The 17065-nt window shown below is 43.9% G+C and overlaps 1 protein-coding gene across 3 annotated transcripts in view; it reads left to right on the top strand.

Moving 5' to 3' along the window:
• USP32 (ubiquitin specific peptidase 32) overlaps nt 1–17065 on the top strand; it is a 257900-nt gene that overhangs the window by 183350 nt on the left and 57485 nt on the right. For all 3 annotated transcript variants that reach the window (XM_073665478.1, XM_073665477.1, XM_073665479.1), the window contains 3 exons: nt 12972–13053; nt 14596–14670; nt 15087–15225. In XM_073665478.1, coding sequence (XP_073521579.1) covers nt 12972–13053; nt 14596–14670; nt 15087–15225 — 296 coding nt within the window. The remainder of the gene's footprint in view (nt 1–12971; nt 13054–14595; nt 14671–15086; nt 15226–17065) is intronic.

Below are 17065 nucleotides of genomic sequence, written 5' to 3'. Positions count from 1 at the left end.
CCCCCATGGTCCTGCATACAATATAAAGCACCCTAATGGTCCTCCCATACATTATAATGCACCCCCATGATCCTCCATACAGTATAATGCGCTCCCACGGTTCTCCACACAATATAGTGCACTCCCCATGATCCTCCATACAGTATAATGCACCCTCATGGTCCTCCATACAGCATAATGCACCCCCATGATCCTCCACACAATATAATGCACGCCATTTGGTCCTGCATACAATATAATGCACCCCCATGGTCCTGCATGCAATATAAAGCACCCCCATGGTCCTCCCATACATTATAAAGCACTCCCCATGATCCTCCATACAGTATAATGCACCCCATGGTTCTCCACACAATATAATGCTTGGCATTCATAGGAGATTGTGATTTTCACTATACATAGCAGTGTTGATGCACGGCTATGTATAGCATAAGCGATTAGACGATCACAGCTTCAAGTCCCCCAAGGGGACTATGAAATACAGTAAAAAGTTTAAGTTTTTTAAACATATTAATAAAAACTTCAAATCACCCACATTTTGCCCCTTTAAAAATAAAACAATTAAAAAAAATAACTGCACATTTGGTGGTATTTCTGAGTTCATAAAAGTCCGATCTATCAAAATAAAAATAAAATTAATCCAATCGGTAAACTGTGGAATAAAAAAAAGAATTAAAACGAAAGAATTAAGTCTTTTTCACTGCCGCAACATTGCAAAAAAATTCAATTTGAGACAATAAAAACATCATATCTACCCCAAAATAGTACCTATAAAAACACCAGCTCAGAGCGCTAAAAATTAGCCATCATCCAGCCGCATATCCCGAAAACTGAAAGCATTAAGGGTCTCGGAAAATGGTGACAAGCAAAATAGTTTTTTTGTTTGTTTGTTTTTTTAAATCTTTATTCACCACTTAAGAAAAAAAAACAACAAAAAAACCCTATACATGTTTGGCATTTGTGTATTTGTAATGACCTGTAGAGTCATACTGCCAGGTCGGGTTTAAAACAATTGTGGATTTGCACTTTTTTTGCAATTTCACATTTGAAATTTTTTCCTCGATTTCCAGTGCATCACATGATAAAATGAATGGTGTCATTCAAAAGTACAACTCGTATCGCAAAAAATAAGTCCTCACACATCTATGTGGATGGAAAAATAAAAAAGTTATGGCTCTTGGAAGAAAAAAAAAAAGGAAAATCGCCTGGGCGGTGAAGGGGTTAAAGGAAATTTTATACTGGCAGATAAGCTGCCTAAATGAGCACTGATTGACAATTCAGAGCATTGATCGGTGCTTATTTTACATGTGGCAATCACAAATGTGCAAAGCATATGGGGGCAAATGGCCGATGCTACGACCGCTCCACATACAGTTTGCATTACGGTTGGCTGGACACCCGTTTGCACGAGAAAATGCGCTGTCAACATTCAAGGATTATAATGCCTACATAACACATGCGATCAGAAGTCAATCACTGGTTTTCTCATTTGTTTGTTGATCGTTGGACAAGGTTTTTATACACCTCTCAGGTTTTATTGTAATATAAGACAAAATAGGATAACGGACAAGCAAAGGCGTACCGCCAATGGAGGCAGGCCACGCCACTGCTATGGGACCCGTGAGCTGAGGGAACCCGCACCGGGCTCTCCCCGCACAGGGCCCCACCGCCGCCTGTCAGCACCTGCACTGCCCATCTGCATAGAATGATGGGGGTAGAAGAGTCGGCTGACGCTCCCTCCTCCATCATCATTGCTCGTGCTGACTGCCAGAGGGGGGGGCCCAGTGCAAGCCATGTTGATGGAGGAGGGAGCATCAACAGATGCTTCCACCCCCATAATTCTTCCTTGACATTTGACGTGTCACAGCAGCGGGCGCGATGACGTCATTACAGGGCAACCGCTGCTCTGAGATGTGTGGTGCTTCACACTGCATGCTGAGGAGACTGGAGCATCGGGTGGAACCAGGAGAGGTGAGTATTGTATTTTTTTTATTATTTTTTTTTTAAATCAGTGACCGATGGCCATAATGTAGTATGGGGGGTGCATTATATTGTGTGGAGGATCATGGGGGTGCATTGTGCTGTAAGGAGGATCATGGGGAATGCATTATATTGTGTGGAGAACCAAGGGGGTGCATTATACTGTATGGAGGATCACGGGGGTGCATTATACTGTATGGAGGGTCATGGGGAATGCATTATATTGTGTGGAGAACCATGGAGGTGCATTATACTGTATGGAGGATCATAGGGTGTGCATTATACTGTATGGAGGATCATGGGGGGTGCATTATACTGTATGGAGGATCATGGGGGTCGCATTATATTGTGTGGAGGTCCATAGGGGTGCATTATACTGTATGGAGCACCAAGAGGAGTTCATTATATTGTGTGGAGGATCATGGGTAGTGCATTATATTGTATGGAGGCTCATGGGGGGTGCATTATACTGTATGGAGGATCATGGGTAGTGCATTATATTGTGTGGAGAACCATGGGGTGCATTATACTGTATGGAGGATCATGGGGAGTGCTTTATAATGTATGGGAGGACCATGGGGGTGCTTTATATTGCATGCAGGGCCATGGGGGTGCATTATATTGTATGCAGGACCAAATGGCGTGCATTATATTGTGTGGAGGATCATGGGGGTGCATTATGCTGTATGGAGGACCATGAGGGTGCATTATACTGTATGGAGGATCATGGGGAGTGCACTATATTATGTGGAGAACCGTGGGAGCGCATTATACTGTATGGAGGATCATGGGGGTGCATTATAATGTATGGGAGGACCATTAGGGTGCTTTATATTGTATGCAGGACCATTGGGGTACATTATATTGTATGCAGGACCAAGGGGGGTGCATTATATTGTATGGAGGACCGTGGGGGGTGCATTATATTGTATGGAGGACTGGCTTTCACAGGAGAATCGTCATGACAAGTAGATTGACATTTAACAGCCGCCTGCGGAATTCCGATCCACAGCAGCTGTTGGAGGCATATGATGGATGGCTAATCAAATCACTCATCACCTGGGAAGAATGCAGGCTCAGCATGCGTGCCCACATTAAAAGCAGGGACACAATATATGACGTATGTGTACATCATATGTCATGAAGGAGTTAAAGAGTAACCGTCATTTTCATTTTATAAATCAGTAGTACACATGAAAATAAAAGACTTTGTAATCTATCTTGAGAAATATGTTTTTTTTTTCTCCTCCTGGAGTGATTTTTCATTATCAATTCCTGGGTAAAAATCTGTATTCAATGAATGCAGATCTTCCTAGTAAGTAATGGAAGTTGGTGCTTTTAAATTCTATGGAGAGGGGAGGAGCTAGAGGCAGGAACATTCTGCTGGAAGTTCTTCTGAATCAGTTACGTTTCTCCAAAGAACTTTGAGCACCGACTATCATCTCCTATCTCGGTTATGAGAACATTTGTATTCATTGAATATAGATTTTACAACTAATTACAGTGTTTACAGTGAAAAGATCAGTCCAGGAGCAGAAAGAAACAGATTTCCATAAGATATGCTACAAACTTTCCTTTTTTCGTGTGTATTATTTATTTATGGGAAAAAATAAGGCCCCATTAAACATTAGACTACAGTCGGCCAAGCCACATGTTGCGGGTATATGGGGAATTCGGGAAAGATAGCTATCTATGTATGGAGTCTTTCAGTCGTATGTATTTCTTATACCGTATCTCTACAAAGTCAATAATTCAGGAACAGTGTATTCTCAATAGGAGTCATTTCAGCTGTTTATCAACTCCTTTTATTGAAGGGCAAGTACTGTAAATCCAGAATGTTGTCCGTGATTTTATGAAGTGTCTAATAAGTCAGTGAGGCTTCAAAGGATTTTGACAGTCTTGTCCATTTGTTTTATTATATTACCCATTTTAAAGGAGCATCGCCTTAACAATTAATATCATACTCAAAGCAAGCAGTGCTCAGCTTTTTACTTGAGGGTTCACAGGACCAACATTCTCCTGATAGATGAGGGACCCACTATTGATACCTATCGTTGCCTATCAGGCAATTGTAGCATAACCTGTGACTATGCCATTAATGTTTTCTGATGTGAATACAATTTTAAAGGGAATTTGTCACCAGGTTTGTGCTGAGACCAGCATGAGCTGAGACCTGATTCCAATGATGTCACTTACTGGGCTGTTTGCTGCAGTTTTGATAAAGTTTTCTCTGCTGCAGATGTACCAGTTCTCCGAACACGGATCTCTGTATAACCTGCCCACACCACTGATTGGTAGCTTTTCTGTATACAGTGCATAGGCAGAAAGCTGCCAATCAGTTGTGGGGGTGGGGTTATACAGAGCTCAGGAATATGTAGGACTACATTGCAGCAGGTTATCTCCTGCTGATAAAACAGTGATTTTATCTAAACTACAGCAAGCAGCCCAGTAAGTGATACATTGCTGGAATCCAGGTCTTTGTCTTTACTATACGCTGCTCTCAGATTAAGTGGTGAAAACCGGGTGACTGATTCCCTTTAAATGTTGGAGTCTTTATAATTTCATTATATCATTTCCCAGCACACAGATAAGTGAGTGGCTTTCCTTCCCTTCCCTTATAAACTCTTATATGCCCATTTTGCATAGAAATGTTCTGTAGACATATCCCAAGTGACTGACCCTTGACTGAGCAGTAAAAGTGCTTCATGGAATGATTTGTGCTACGGGTTGTTTATATGGTAAAAGACTCAGGCTGGAATTATTAATGCACTAATGGGATGTTTCAAGGAGATCATATAAACTGCAGATGTAGTAAAGACGCCTTAAACTATTCTAGGATTTCTGTAGTGTAATGCTATGCTGCTCATGCTTATTATTTCAGAAGCCATTCAGGAAGTTGTTCTAGAGCACTCTGTAGTCATCATTTATATGGTGTAAGGCAGCGCTACTTATTATCCTGGGGGATACTCGGTTCGCTGCGTCAATCAACTCACATATGATCAGCTTTCCGTTTTCCAACAATGCTCAGCAGTTTATTACACATCATAAACAGCTTATTTCCGGGTCCAACTCCGTGACCCGCCGACACACTGATAAAGTCCACGAGCCCAAGTGGCAGACCGGCCCACTTGGCTCTTATTACAGCCTTCCGCAAGGTAGTACTAAACAATGTCCATGTAAATATCCATAACGCAAGAGTATTACCTTTTGCCGGCTTCAGCTGTAATAGTCACACGTGGTCTCCAGCCGTTACTCCCGTCCAAGGCTTACTGGCATATTGCACATTTCATATCCAGGCTTCACCCTCCAGGACGCTTGTGTGGCACTCCGAGGCTTACTGACATCCCCCACACTTTCACACAGGGATCCAGGCTTCACCGCCACCGGAGTCCACCAGGCCTCTTGTGTGGCACTCCGAGGCTTACTGGCATCCCCCACACTCTCACACAGGGATCCAGGCTTCACCTCCACCAGAGTCCACCAGGCCACTCCAGGCCTCACACGAGCAGTGTTCCCCCACACACACAGGGAACAGCCTCGTGCCCCTCACACTGTGCCCACACAGGAGCTCCCAACACACAGGAACTCCTACACACCGGAACACACCCCCACAGGAACACACAGGGTTTATATATACTGCAACGCACACACACACACAGATAGGACCTTAACTGTGTGCACAAGGACCTGTGTGATGTCACGGTCATGTGACCAGTCAGTTAAAGGGGAAGGTACATGGTCCTTCAAACACACTGAACCATTAAAGGGATGTCTGCTACATCACATATTCCCCCCCCTCTGTTCAAACTTGTGGGGTTGAACACATAATATACACAAACAGTCTATATCCCACAGTTCACACTGAGACCATGCACTTGACCCTTGCGTTGTCCAGCCCCTGGAACATTAGTCATTGACATTAGCCCACTCCTTAGGGACCTACCATCTGTCAATGTCATCGACTCCATCAAGTCACATTTCCGGGTCGTAAACTTGTCAGACTTCGCCCGCTCCCAGCGGCTCCCCCGCTCCCAGCGGTCAATACAACAGTGTGACTCCACATGGTTCCGTCCTCTATTGGGTCGATTGTATGGGCCACTCAACCCTGAGTCACTGGAGGTCTCACTACCTCCAAACCCACTCCCAGGACATCTTGAAAGGTCCCTAACCTCAGCTGCTCTGAAATTTAGGGAGCCCTTTCTCTGTCTGGTCTCTCACTTTCTAGACGGCTGCCATGTTCTGCTTCTCAGATGATGCTGTCTATCCACTCGCAGTCTAGCGAGATTCAACTTTTCCACCTCTCGCAGGTAGGTCACTTGGTACTCCACCAGCTTGCTCATATCTGCAAGACCTTCTTCCGTTCCTACAGCGTAGAACGACACCATGCCGTCTTCATCCGGCATCCAGTCCCGACGATCACGTGGACTGCTTACTTTTACCACACCAGACATCTTCACCATCATCTGCATGGCTCGGCCATTTCTCCCAATGAGCTCTCTCACCAGAACATGAGGCACCCGGATGACCTCTTCTCGCAGACTGTGAGCCTTTCTCATCAGCTCCAGTTGTCTAGCGGCTTGCTCCGTCTTCAACCGGAGAAACCGCTTTGTGCGAATACATCGCCAGTGTATGTCACTTAGGATCGCCACCCTCTTCACTGTGACTTCAGTCGTGGACAGGACCACCAGCTGTCTAGCCTCTGAGGTCAAGTACACCTTACAGGCTCCCACGGCCTTCTTAAACTCCTCATGCACGAACTCACGGGTGCATTCTTCCCTCAAGTCCTCGGGTACATCTACGAGGCACTTGTACCGAGACGTTTCGGTCTCACCAGTGGTTTCCCGACGATCAACCCGCTCAGGTTTCAGGGACAACTGACTTCCAGCTTCTTCACCCTGGATGCTTCCCCTGAGCTGACTCACAGCTACAACTTCACAACTTTTTGTCTTGACCACCTCCACTTCACCTTTATCTTCCAACACCATACTCTTAGCTCTCCTCAGGTCCACCTTCTCATGGTCCAAGGGAGTAAGTGCAACTTGTTTGCCTTTTCCCTTCTCCAAGGAGACCTCGTTCACCACGTGACACTTTGCTAGGCGACCTTTGAGCTCTAAAACTTCTCCTTCCAGCTCAGTTACTCGCCTCTCAGCAGTCCATCTCTGAAGCTCTTCCTGCTTCAACTGCTCTTCCAGCAGCAGAGCTCTCTCAGACCTCTCTGTCTCCAATGCGCCCACTCGGCTCTCAATAGCCAGTCTCTCACGCTTCTCTTGCGTCCACTGGGCTTGTAGCAACTCCTTGAGCTGCTTGATCTCGGCTCCGACATCCACCGAACCCTCCAAGCCCACATCACTCGAGGAGGTATCTGCTTCATACCTCCCATCACCAGCGGTCAACTCCTGGCCCTGATCTGTGGCTTTTCCGACGGACTCCTCCATCTTCTCTCGATCAGCTTCCAACTTGCTGACTGTTTCCTTAAGGTACGTCTCTGCCTTCTGGAGAGTATCACAGGACATCTGTAGCTCCTTCACCTGAGCTTCCAGACCTAGGGTCTTTCCCCGGAGATCATCGTTCTCCTCACGGGTGTCTTGCAGAGTGGTCTCAACCACTTGGCGCACTTGCACTGCATCCGCCTTATCCTCCTCTAGTTTTTCCTTCACCTTGAGGAGATCCTCATAATCTCTCTTACTCTGTTGCAGTTCCCTACTGCGTTCACCACACTCCTTCTTGGAGTCACACAGCTCCTGGTTGAGCTGTTTGCGCAGTCGTTCTAGGATTTGTTCACGTCCAGAAACACCATCCTGCCGCGCCTCCTTCTCAAGCTTCAACTGCAAAACCTCTTCCTTGATTTTGCGGCGGTCCTCCTTAATTGTGTGGAACATCTCCTTCCACTGGACAACTTCCTTGTTGCTTCCCTTTAGATCTCGCTGTAAGTTCTTCACAACCTGGTATACCCTCTACCGTTCAGACTCCAGGCTCCGCTGGTCTGAGGACATGTCCTCCAGGTCCGTCACCTCCACTTCTGCCTCTGAAGGAGGATCCACACTTGACACAATGGCACACACCATTACATTTTCTTTACTTTCGCTTTCAGCAAAAAGTACAGGAGCAACCTTTTTGTGGCCCCTGCGCCGTCTACGACGAGAGGTGGACTCTCTCCCCTCGTCTAGCCCCTCCTGACTGACCTCTCCCTCTACTTCCGTAGTGTCACCGTCAGCTATGGGGTCTGTGTCACTCCCCATGATGATGTGGACTACCAGGTCACCTTCCCCTTTGACTTCACCCCCTTCCACTGGAGCTACCCCGTTATCAACGGTCACCTTGTCATTTTTAGGAGGTACCCACCCACAATCATCAACAATTTCCAGTTTTTTACACTCCACACTCTTGTGAAAATCCGCCCCCTTTTAGACTCCACCCCCTTTTTAACAACCACACCTGTAAGGGAATTTTTACAAAAAACATCAGCGACAGTCTTAGGACTCAGTTCACAAGATCTCTTACCACCTCCCCGGGCACTCTGGGACAACACGGGCGCCCCCAGAGAGTCCATAGAATGGTCCACTGCCGCCATTCTATATGGTGCCCACAGCTCCTGCGGTTCCCGCACCATGTCCTGTAAGAGTTTCTCAAGTACCTGCTCCAGTCCCAACCGGCCCTTCAAACGCTCAGTAGCTCCAGACACCTCTGCTGCTTTGCTCACAGCCATCACGGTACACTGTTCACACTTGAACTTGACCGCTCTCCCCGAAAATTTTTTCGTGGCCCTGCCGAGCCACCGCAAAACAGGATTTGAGTGCGATGTCAATCTTCACAACACCGCCGAGTTGCAGCAAGATGCTTTAACTTCGTGAGCCCCGCCGAGCCACAGCAAACCAGGTTTGAGTGCGACGACGACCTTCACGACCCCGCCGAGTTGCAGCCAGATGCTCCACCACCACACTCGTCAACCTGTGCAGTTGCTCCCAGCAACCAGACTGCAGTTGCCCCTAGCAACCAGACTGCAGTTGCCCCTAGCAACCAGACTGCAGTTGCCCCTAGCAACCAGACTGCAGTTGCCCGCTTTCTCAAACCACATGTAAGGCAGCGCTACTTATTATCCTGGGGGATACTCGCTTCGCTGCGTCAATCAACTCACATATGATCAGCTTTCCGTTTTCCAACAATGCTCAGCAGTTTATTACACATCATAAACAGCTTATTTCCGGGTCCAACTCCGTGACCCGCCGACACACTGATAAAGTCCACGAGCCCAAGTGGCAGACCGGCCCACTTGGCTCTTATTACAGCCTTCCGCAAGGTAGTACTAAACAATGTCCATGTAAATATCCATAACGCAAGAGTATTACCTTTTGCCGGCTTCAGCTGTAATAGTCCATTTCATACGCCACCACTGTGGCTTCACGGCTTACCACACGTGGTCTCCAGCCTTTACTCCCGTCCAAGGCTTACTGGCATATTGCACATTTCATATCCAGGCTTCACCCTCCAGGACGCTTGTGTGGCACTCCGAGGCTTACTGGCATCCCCCACACTTTCACACAGGGATCCAGGCTTCACCTCCACCGGAGTCCACCAGGCCTCTTGTGTGGCACTACGAGGCTTACTGGCATCCCGCACACTCTCACACAGGGATCCAGGCTTCACCTCCACCAGAGTCCACCAGGCCTCTTGTGTGGCACTACGAGGCTTACTGGCATCCCGCACACTCTCACACAGGGATCCAGGCTTCACCTCCACCAGAGTCCACCAGGCCTCTTGTGTGGCACTCCGAGGCTTGCTGGCATCCCCCACACTCTCACACAGGGATCCAGGCTTCACCTCCACCGGAGTCCACCAGGCCACTCCAGGCCTCACACGAGCGGTGTTCCCCCACACACACAGGGAACAGCCTCGTGCCCCTCACACGGTGCCCACACAGGAGCTCCCTACACACCGGAACACACCCCCACAGGAACACACAGGGTTTATATATACTGCAGCGCACACACACACAGATAAGACCTTAACTGTGTGCACAAGGACCTGTGTGATGTCACGGTCATGTGACCAGTCAGTTAAAGGAGAAGGTACATGGTCCTTCAAACACACTGAACCATTAAAGGGATGTCTGCTACATCACAATGGTCATAGAAGTGTTAAGAAGTGCTAAATCGCTCTTACTATGATGATCTGAAATCTGGCAAATATATGAGGAATTGCCGGTGCATCAAATAATAGTTTTCATATTCTTTTAGTAAATTGGTATCACTGTCTTGGCTGTGACAGACTGTCCACATCACACAGTTTCTTCTATGTTGGTTAGAAGTCATTTTCCCTCTGGAGTCCTAGTGAAAAGGTCATAGACGTTCATAGAAAATGTTATTATTTTTTTTTTTTTTTAGCCCATGATGTGGACGTTGGGTAGTGTAAGTAGTAAGGTCATGTGGTATAGTCGAGGACCAGAGCAAAGCATTTATCCTGTATATTCAATACGCTCTTTCATACACATCTCACACACATATATTAATAAATATTAGACACCCATTACACACACAAACTTAAAAATACACAGAAATTACACTGTTTTAACACTTCTGCTAGTTCAACACAGAAGTGCTATGACTTTTGGCCTCTGCACTCACTTTCCTGTTCATCTCAAAAGATCTGCTGCCTCGATCAAATTACAACAGCTGGAAAGAGAAGAGGAAATGGTGAAAGTAGACATCTAGCACTCCCTCATCCTGTGTCCAAATTCACATTACATTAGATACATAGAAATAAATTTAAAATCTAGGATTTTTGCTGTCACAAGCTTCTTTCTTTTTTACTTTATTACAAGTATGTTGTTATCTATCAGCAAGCAGACTGGTTCATTGTTGACTTTACATTAATATAATTTCTCTGTTAAAGGGTTTGTCTGACACTACTAACTTCCACTTCAGGAGGTGAGCGGTGCTGTCGACATCCCATCTGCACATCTCTGCCGGAGATGTACACTTGTCTAAGAGTGCTAATCATGCACTCGTTCTGGTAGTTTTGTGAATACAAGATGTCACCAGTGCTGCTGACGTCCCAATGTGGAAGTGAGTAGAGCCAGACAACCCCTTGGTTTTTTGGCTCTTTTCCATCTTAATCCTCTCTGCAGCTCATCTACGCATAAATACACTGGGAATGTGCTAGCAACAATTAGTTTTATTAATATGAACTGTGAAAATGCTTCTGTTTAATAGATTCTGTACTTTTAAAATGTGCTTGCATAAATATTAATTTATTACAATATTGCAAATATATTACATACACATAGATTTTTTTGTATAATGTGTAGATAAGTTGGCCACGTTAAAGGGCTTGTCCACTACTTGGACACCCCTTTCTCAATCTTTGTTTCCCCAAAATAATGACACTTATACTTTCCTCCAGTGCTGTTCCAGTGATGCTGGTGCCGGCACCGTTCCATTGGCTCTCCCGGGGATGCCTTGACAAAATGTCATGCAATCCCTGCGGTAATTCAGCTCTGGCTTCACTCTTCCCACCTTCAGACGAACTACATACATCCGGAGGAAGTGAGAGCTGCTGCTCACTTCCTCTGGATGTATGTGATTTATCCGAAGACGGGGAGAGTGAAGTCAGAGCTGGTTGAGCAAAGACTATGGAAAAGTGACACAAACGGCTCCCACCCCCTCAAATAATATCCAGTGAAATCTTGGCCCCCAAATCCAAATTCCACCCCCTTCGGAACGGCCACATGTTTGGCATTATTGTAGTGAGGAGACCCCACTTAACAATTTACAGAGTGCGTCTCCAGAATCACAAGCTAGGCACAATGTATGAGGGCACAGTGTATGGGCAGTAATTGACATATTTGCAATTCTCCAGAAAAAAAGATTAATTCATTGAGAGGTGCAATTTCTACAGTGGGGTCACTTTTGTTTTTTTTCTGCTGTTCTGGCACCTTAGGGACTCTGCAGATGTCGTCCGCAAACTATTCTAGGTCTCCAAAAGCAAAATAGCGCTCCTGCCTTCTCAGCCCTGACGTGTGGCCAAACAGTTTCTGACGACATATGAGGCATCACACAACATTCGAGAGAAATTGCACAAAAATTGTGGGGTCCAGTTTCACCTATTAATGCTTGTCTAAGTGACAAATTTGCAACAACAAAAAAATTGCATTTTTACCACTAAAGTGTTATATTTCCACTTCCCAATGTTATAAAATTCTCAGAGGCACCTGTGCTTTTAAAATACTTATTACACCACTAGACGAATTACTTAAACAGTGAATATTTTCAATACAGGGTCACTTGTGGGGGTTTCTGCTGTTATAGCACCTCAGGAGCTCGGTTAATGGAGCCCACAATCTGTTCAAACAGAATCTGCGTTCTAAAAGCCAAGTAGCACTCCTTCCATCCGATCCCTGAAATGTGCTCAAACATTAGTATACAACCACATATGGCGTAAAGTCACATTTGGGAGAAGTTGCATAACAAATTATGGCTCCATTTTCTCTTACTACCTCTTGTGTCAATTATAAATTTGGTGGTAAAACAGTATTTTAGTTTAAAAGAAAATGAAATTTTTTGTTCTCACATCTAAATGGCTATAAAGTTTTGTGAATTAGTTGTAGGTTAAAAATGCTCAGTGCACCAAAAGATGAATTCCTTGAGGGGTCTAGTTTCCACAATAGGGTTACCTGTGGGGGCTTCTGCTGTTTTGTCATATCAGGGGCTCTCCAATTGCAAGATGTCATTCTCAATCTATTCCAGATAAATTTACGCTCCAAAATTCAAATAGTGCTCTTTCCTATCGGAGCCCTGTCATGTGCCCAAAAAGCAGTTTTTGACCACATATGGGGGTGGTATCGCATTCAGGAAAAATTGCGTAACCAATTATACAGTCCATTTTCTCCTATTATCCATCGGATGAGCTTGATCTGTGAAAATCACGACCAGATCTCGAATGTGAATTATGGAAGTCCGAAAAAGCCCTAAGAGTTGTTTTATTTTATTTTCTAGAACTATCTAACTTTGTTAGATGATGAAGACCATAAACTGGAATATCTGAAAATCCAAGATGAACAGCACTTGGTAATAGAAGGTAATTAAACCCTGTGAAATATCAATTGGTAGCAAATGTAACATACAGGTACCATATATTCTTGTTTCATTACATTATATTGCATGTTAATGTAAATCTTCCATGGATTTGTCATTAAATAATTATATATATATAATCATATATAGTGTAGAATATAAACATTACATGTGAGCCCCAGACATGAGTGATGTGCGGTGTATAGGCACTACTAACCTCTTCCCGCAGAAGTAGCCAGTTGTAGACCACTTTTACACCTCCATAAAGTAAAGTTGCATTGACTTTCATTTTGAATGTTTTATCCTGTCTTATGTCATCCAGTTAGGCAGCATTCACACATCCGTGTAGTGTCAATGTGCTGTCCGGTATTTTTATTGGGCAGCACACAGATTCGTTGAGCATGTCCTATTCTGATCCTCCAAATCACTTTGGAGACTTTGAGTTTCATGGATTCGTCTTTTTTCACAGATATCTGAATGAATCTATTTAATTCAATGGGTTTGTGTGCCATCTGAATCGGATAAAACACAGATTTGTGAATGCAACCTTACTTTCCGATAAACCAACGCCACCTTACTTTTTTGTCCCTCTACTGCCACATTATTTTGCCGCCTTAGGATAAGGTGAAAGCGATCTGTCCCTACTCAGTTCTTCTGGAAATCCAGGGCTAATTCTTAAATTTCTGCCTTAAATTTGCATTTTGCTTTGCCTCGAATCCACACCCTGATTAACCCCTTTGAATGGGGCTAATCCAAATATGGCTACCCACTGCTGGGTTCCATTCAGAGACCACCCAAAAACTGATATGCTTGAATTACCATTGAAAACAGTTCCATGCCATTTCTTGCTGATTTTATCATAGAAAAAGTGACCTAATGTGAAAAATCAACCGTGTGAATGTGTTTTTACAAATTTGTTTTTATAGACACGGGTGAATTTATCTATGTATGGCAAATAAAATGCCATAAAATAGTAACACTCAATGTGTAACTCTATGCAATTGGCTCTTAGGCTCCCTCTTGTGGTTACTGCAGGTACGTGGCACGTAGTGTTACATTTTTCATCTCTGCGGATTGCAGTGTTGCATCAGAAACTTTGAGTTCCAATCAAAAATATTTAAAAATTTGTATTTTAAACCCATATTCACAAAAGGCAGATTTAATTCTAAATAGGGTTGTTTTGTGGCAAGCACATTTTTTTCTGCAGCTTCATTCAGATGAATAGGATGGTCGGAGAAATTTCTGCACTAAAATTTTCAGAGTGTGAATCCTCCGTCAGATTTAAAATAAAATGAATAACTTTCTAGTGTTGATAGTCATCTTAAGGTTTTATACTAGGAGAAGAAGAGGATAGGCTGTTGGCATACAAAATGATATACTAAGGCATAGTACTCTTCTGTGGGAACTCTAGGGAACTCTATATTTTGAATAGTGCACCCTAAGGTACAGTCCTGCAAGGATATCCGCTTTAATATGCTGATTGGTAATTTGTGATCTTCATGAATGTCTTTTTTTTTAAATATTTACCCGTTGTTTTTACTTTTAGTTCGGAACAAAGATATGAGTTGGCCAGAAGAAATGTCATTTATTGCAAACAGCAGTAAAATTGATAGGCATAAAGGTAAGCCAGGAAGTCATCCCATATCATTTTGTTGAGATTTTTTATTTCTTTTTTTAGGTAAACCACTTTAATAGTAAAGAAGTGTTTCTGAGACTACAATATTGAGGCCTGAGTCTGACTTCCGGCACACTCACTGATCAGCTGATTAGCGGGGCCACAGTTCCCCAGCGAGTGCCATGCCTTCTCAAACCTTAATAGTTTTCCAGGCTCTTCTGCATGTTTAACTATGACTTGTATACAACAATAGACCTGGTGCTTCTCAATCAGCTGTTCCTTGGTGGTGCTGGATGTCTGACTCCCTTGGTATGTCTTTTGACAGCCCTGGTCAGATGTCCTTGTGTAAACTCCGTTCATAGCCACCATTGATGTATTTTACACCTTTTATGTTGTCTTTTTTTTTCTTTTGCCATTTCTAGTTCCCACTGAAAAGGGAGCAACAGGACTCAGTAACTTGGGGAACACTTGTTTTATGAACTCCAGTATCCAGTGTGTCAGCAACACCCAGCCTCTAACCAAGTATTTCATCTCAGGGAGACATTTGTATGAGCTTAACAGGTAATAAAGGAGAGATAGATAGAAAGATAGCCCGAGCTCTGAATATCTCACGGCACACTATGTTCTTTATAATTTAACCCTGCTTTACTCTTCTCCACAACTTTATCCCCGATTTGTCTGATGTGTTCCTTGGTTTTTATGATGCTGTTTGATCCCTAATGTCCTCAAACAAACCTCTGAGGCCTTCACAGAACAGCTATAGGTATACTGAGCATATTTTACACTCATACGGACTCTATTTACTAATTTTGTGACTTCAGGAGACAGTTGGTCACTCAGAATTTTATTTAGGGGTATCAGACTAGAAGGGGCTGAATACAAATGCATGTCACAATTTTCAGATCTATATTTGTAAAATATTTCGAAAACCATGTACCATTTCCCTTTCACTTCACAAATACATGTTACTTTGTGCTGGTATATCACATAAAATTCCTACTAAATACATTTAAGTTTGTGGATGTAACTTGAAAAATTGGGGAAAAGTTCACGGGAGTAGGAATACTCTTTCAAGGCATTGTGTTTGTGTGTGTGTATGTGCGATATAGATATATATATATGACATACACACACATATATATATATATATATTTATATATATTTATATATATATATATATATATATATAGTAAAGACCAAAAGTTTGGACACACCTTCACATTTAAAGATTTTTCTGTATTTTCATGACTTTGAAAATTGTACATTCACACTGAAGGCATCAAAACTATGATGGAATTATATACTTAGCAAAAAAGTGTGAAACAACTGAAAATATGTCTTATATTCTTGGTTCTTCAAAGTAGCCACCTTTTGCTTTGATGACTGCTTTGCACACTCTTGGCATTCTCTTGATGAGCTTCAAGAGGTAGTCACCGGAAATGGTTTTCAATTCACAGGTATGCCCTGTCAGGTTTAATAAGTGGGATTTCTTGTCTTATAAATGGGGTTGGGACCATCAGTTGTGTTGTGCAGAAGTCTGGTGGATACACGGCTGATAGTCCTACTGAATAGACTGTTAGAATTTGTATTATGGCAAGAAAAAAGCAGCTAAGTAAAGAAAAACGAGTGGCCATCATTACTTTAAGAAATGAAGGTCTGAAAAATTGGGCAAACTTTGAAAGTGTCCCCAAGTGCAGTTGCAAAAACCATCAAGCGCTACAAAGAAACTGGCTCACATGAGGACCGCCTGAGGAAAGGAAGACCAAGAGTCACCTCTGCTTCTGAGGATAAGTTTATCCGAGTCACCAGCCTCAGAAATCGCAGGTTAACAGCAGCTCAGATTAGAGACCAGGTCAATGCCACACAGAGTTCTAGCAGCAGACACATCTCTACAACAACTGTTAAGAGGAGACTTTGTGCAGCAGGCCTTCATGGTAAAATAGCTGCTAGGAAACCACTGCCAAGGACAGGCATCAAGCAGAAGAGACTTGTTTGGTCTAAAGAATACAAGGAATGGACATTAGACCAGTGGAAATCTGTGCTTTGGTCTGATGAGTCGAAATTTGAGCTCTTTGGTTCCAACCACTGTGTCTTTGTGCGATGCAGAAAAGGTGAACGGATGGACTCTACATGCCTGGTTCCCACCGTGAAGCATGGAGGAGGAGGTGTGATGGTGTGGGGGTGCTTTGCTGGTGACACTGTTGGGGATTTCTTCAAAATTGAAGGCATACTGAACCAGCATGGCTACCACAGCATCTTGCAGCGGCATGCTATTCCATCCGGTTTGCGTTTAGTTGGACCATAATTTATTTTTCAACAGGACAATGACTCCAAACACACCTCCAGGCTGTGTAAGGGCTATTTGACCAAGAAGGAGAGTGATGGGGTGCTACGCCAGATG

Source organism: Phyllobates terribilis, unplaced genomic scaffold, assembly GCF_046119375.1.
Source record: "Phyllobates terribilis strain yellow unplaced genomic scaffold, ASM4611937v1 Scaffold_2__4_contigs__length_985480577, whole genome shotgun sequence".
Lineage (NCBI taxonomy): Eukaryota > Metazoa > Chordata > Amphibia > Anura > Dendrobatidae > Phyllobates > Phyllobates terribilis.
The sequence above is the reverse complement of the archived record's forward strand: the minus strand, read 5'-3'. Positions and strand labels throughout refer to the sequence as shown.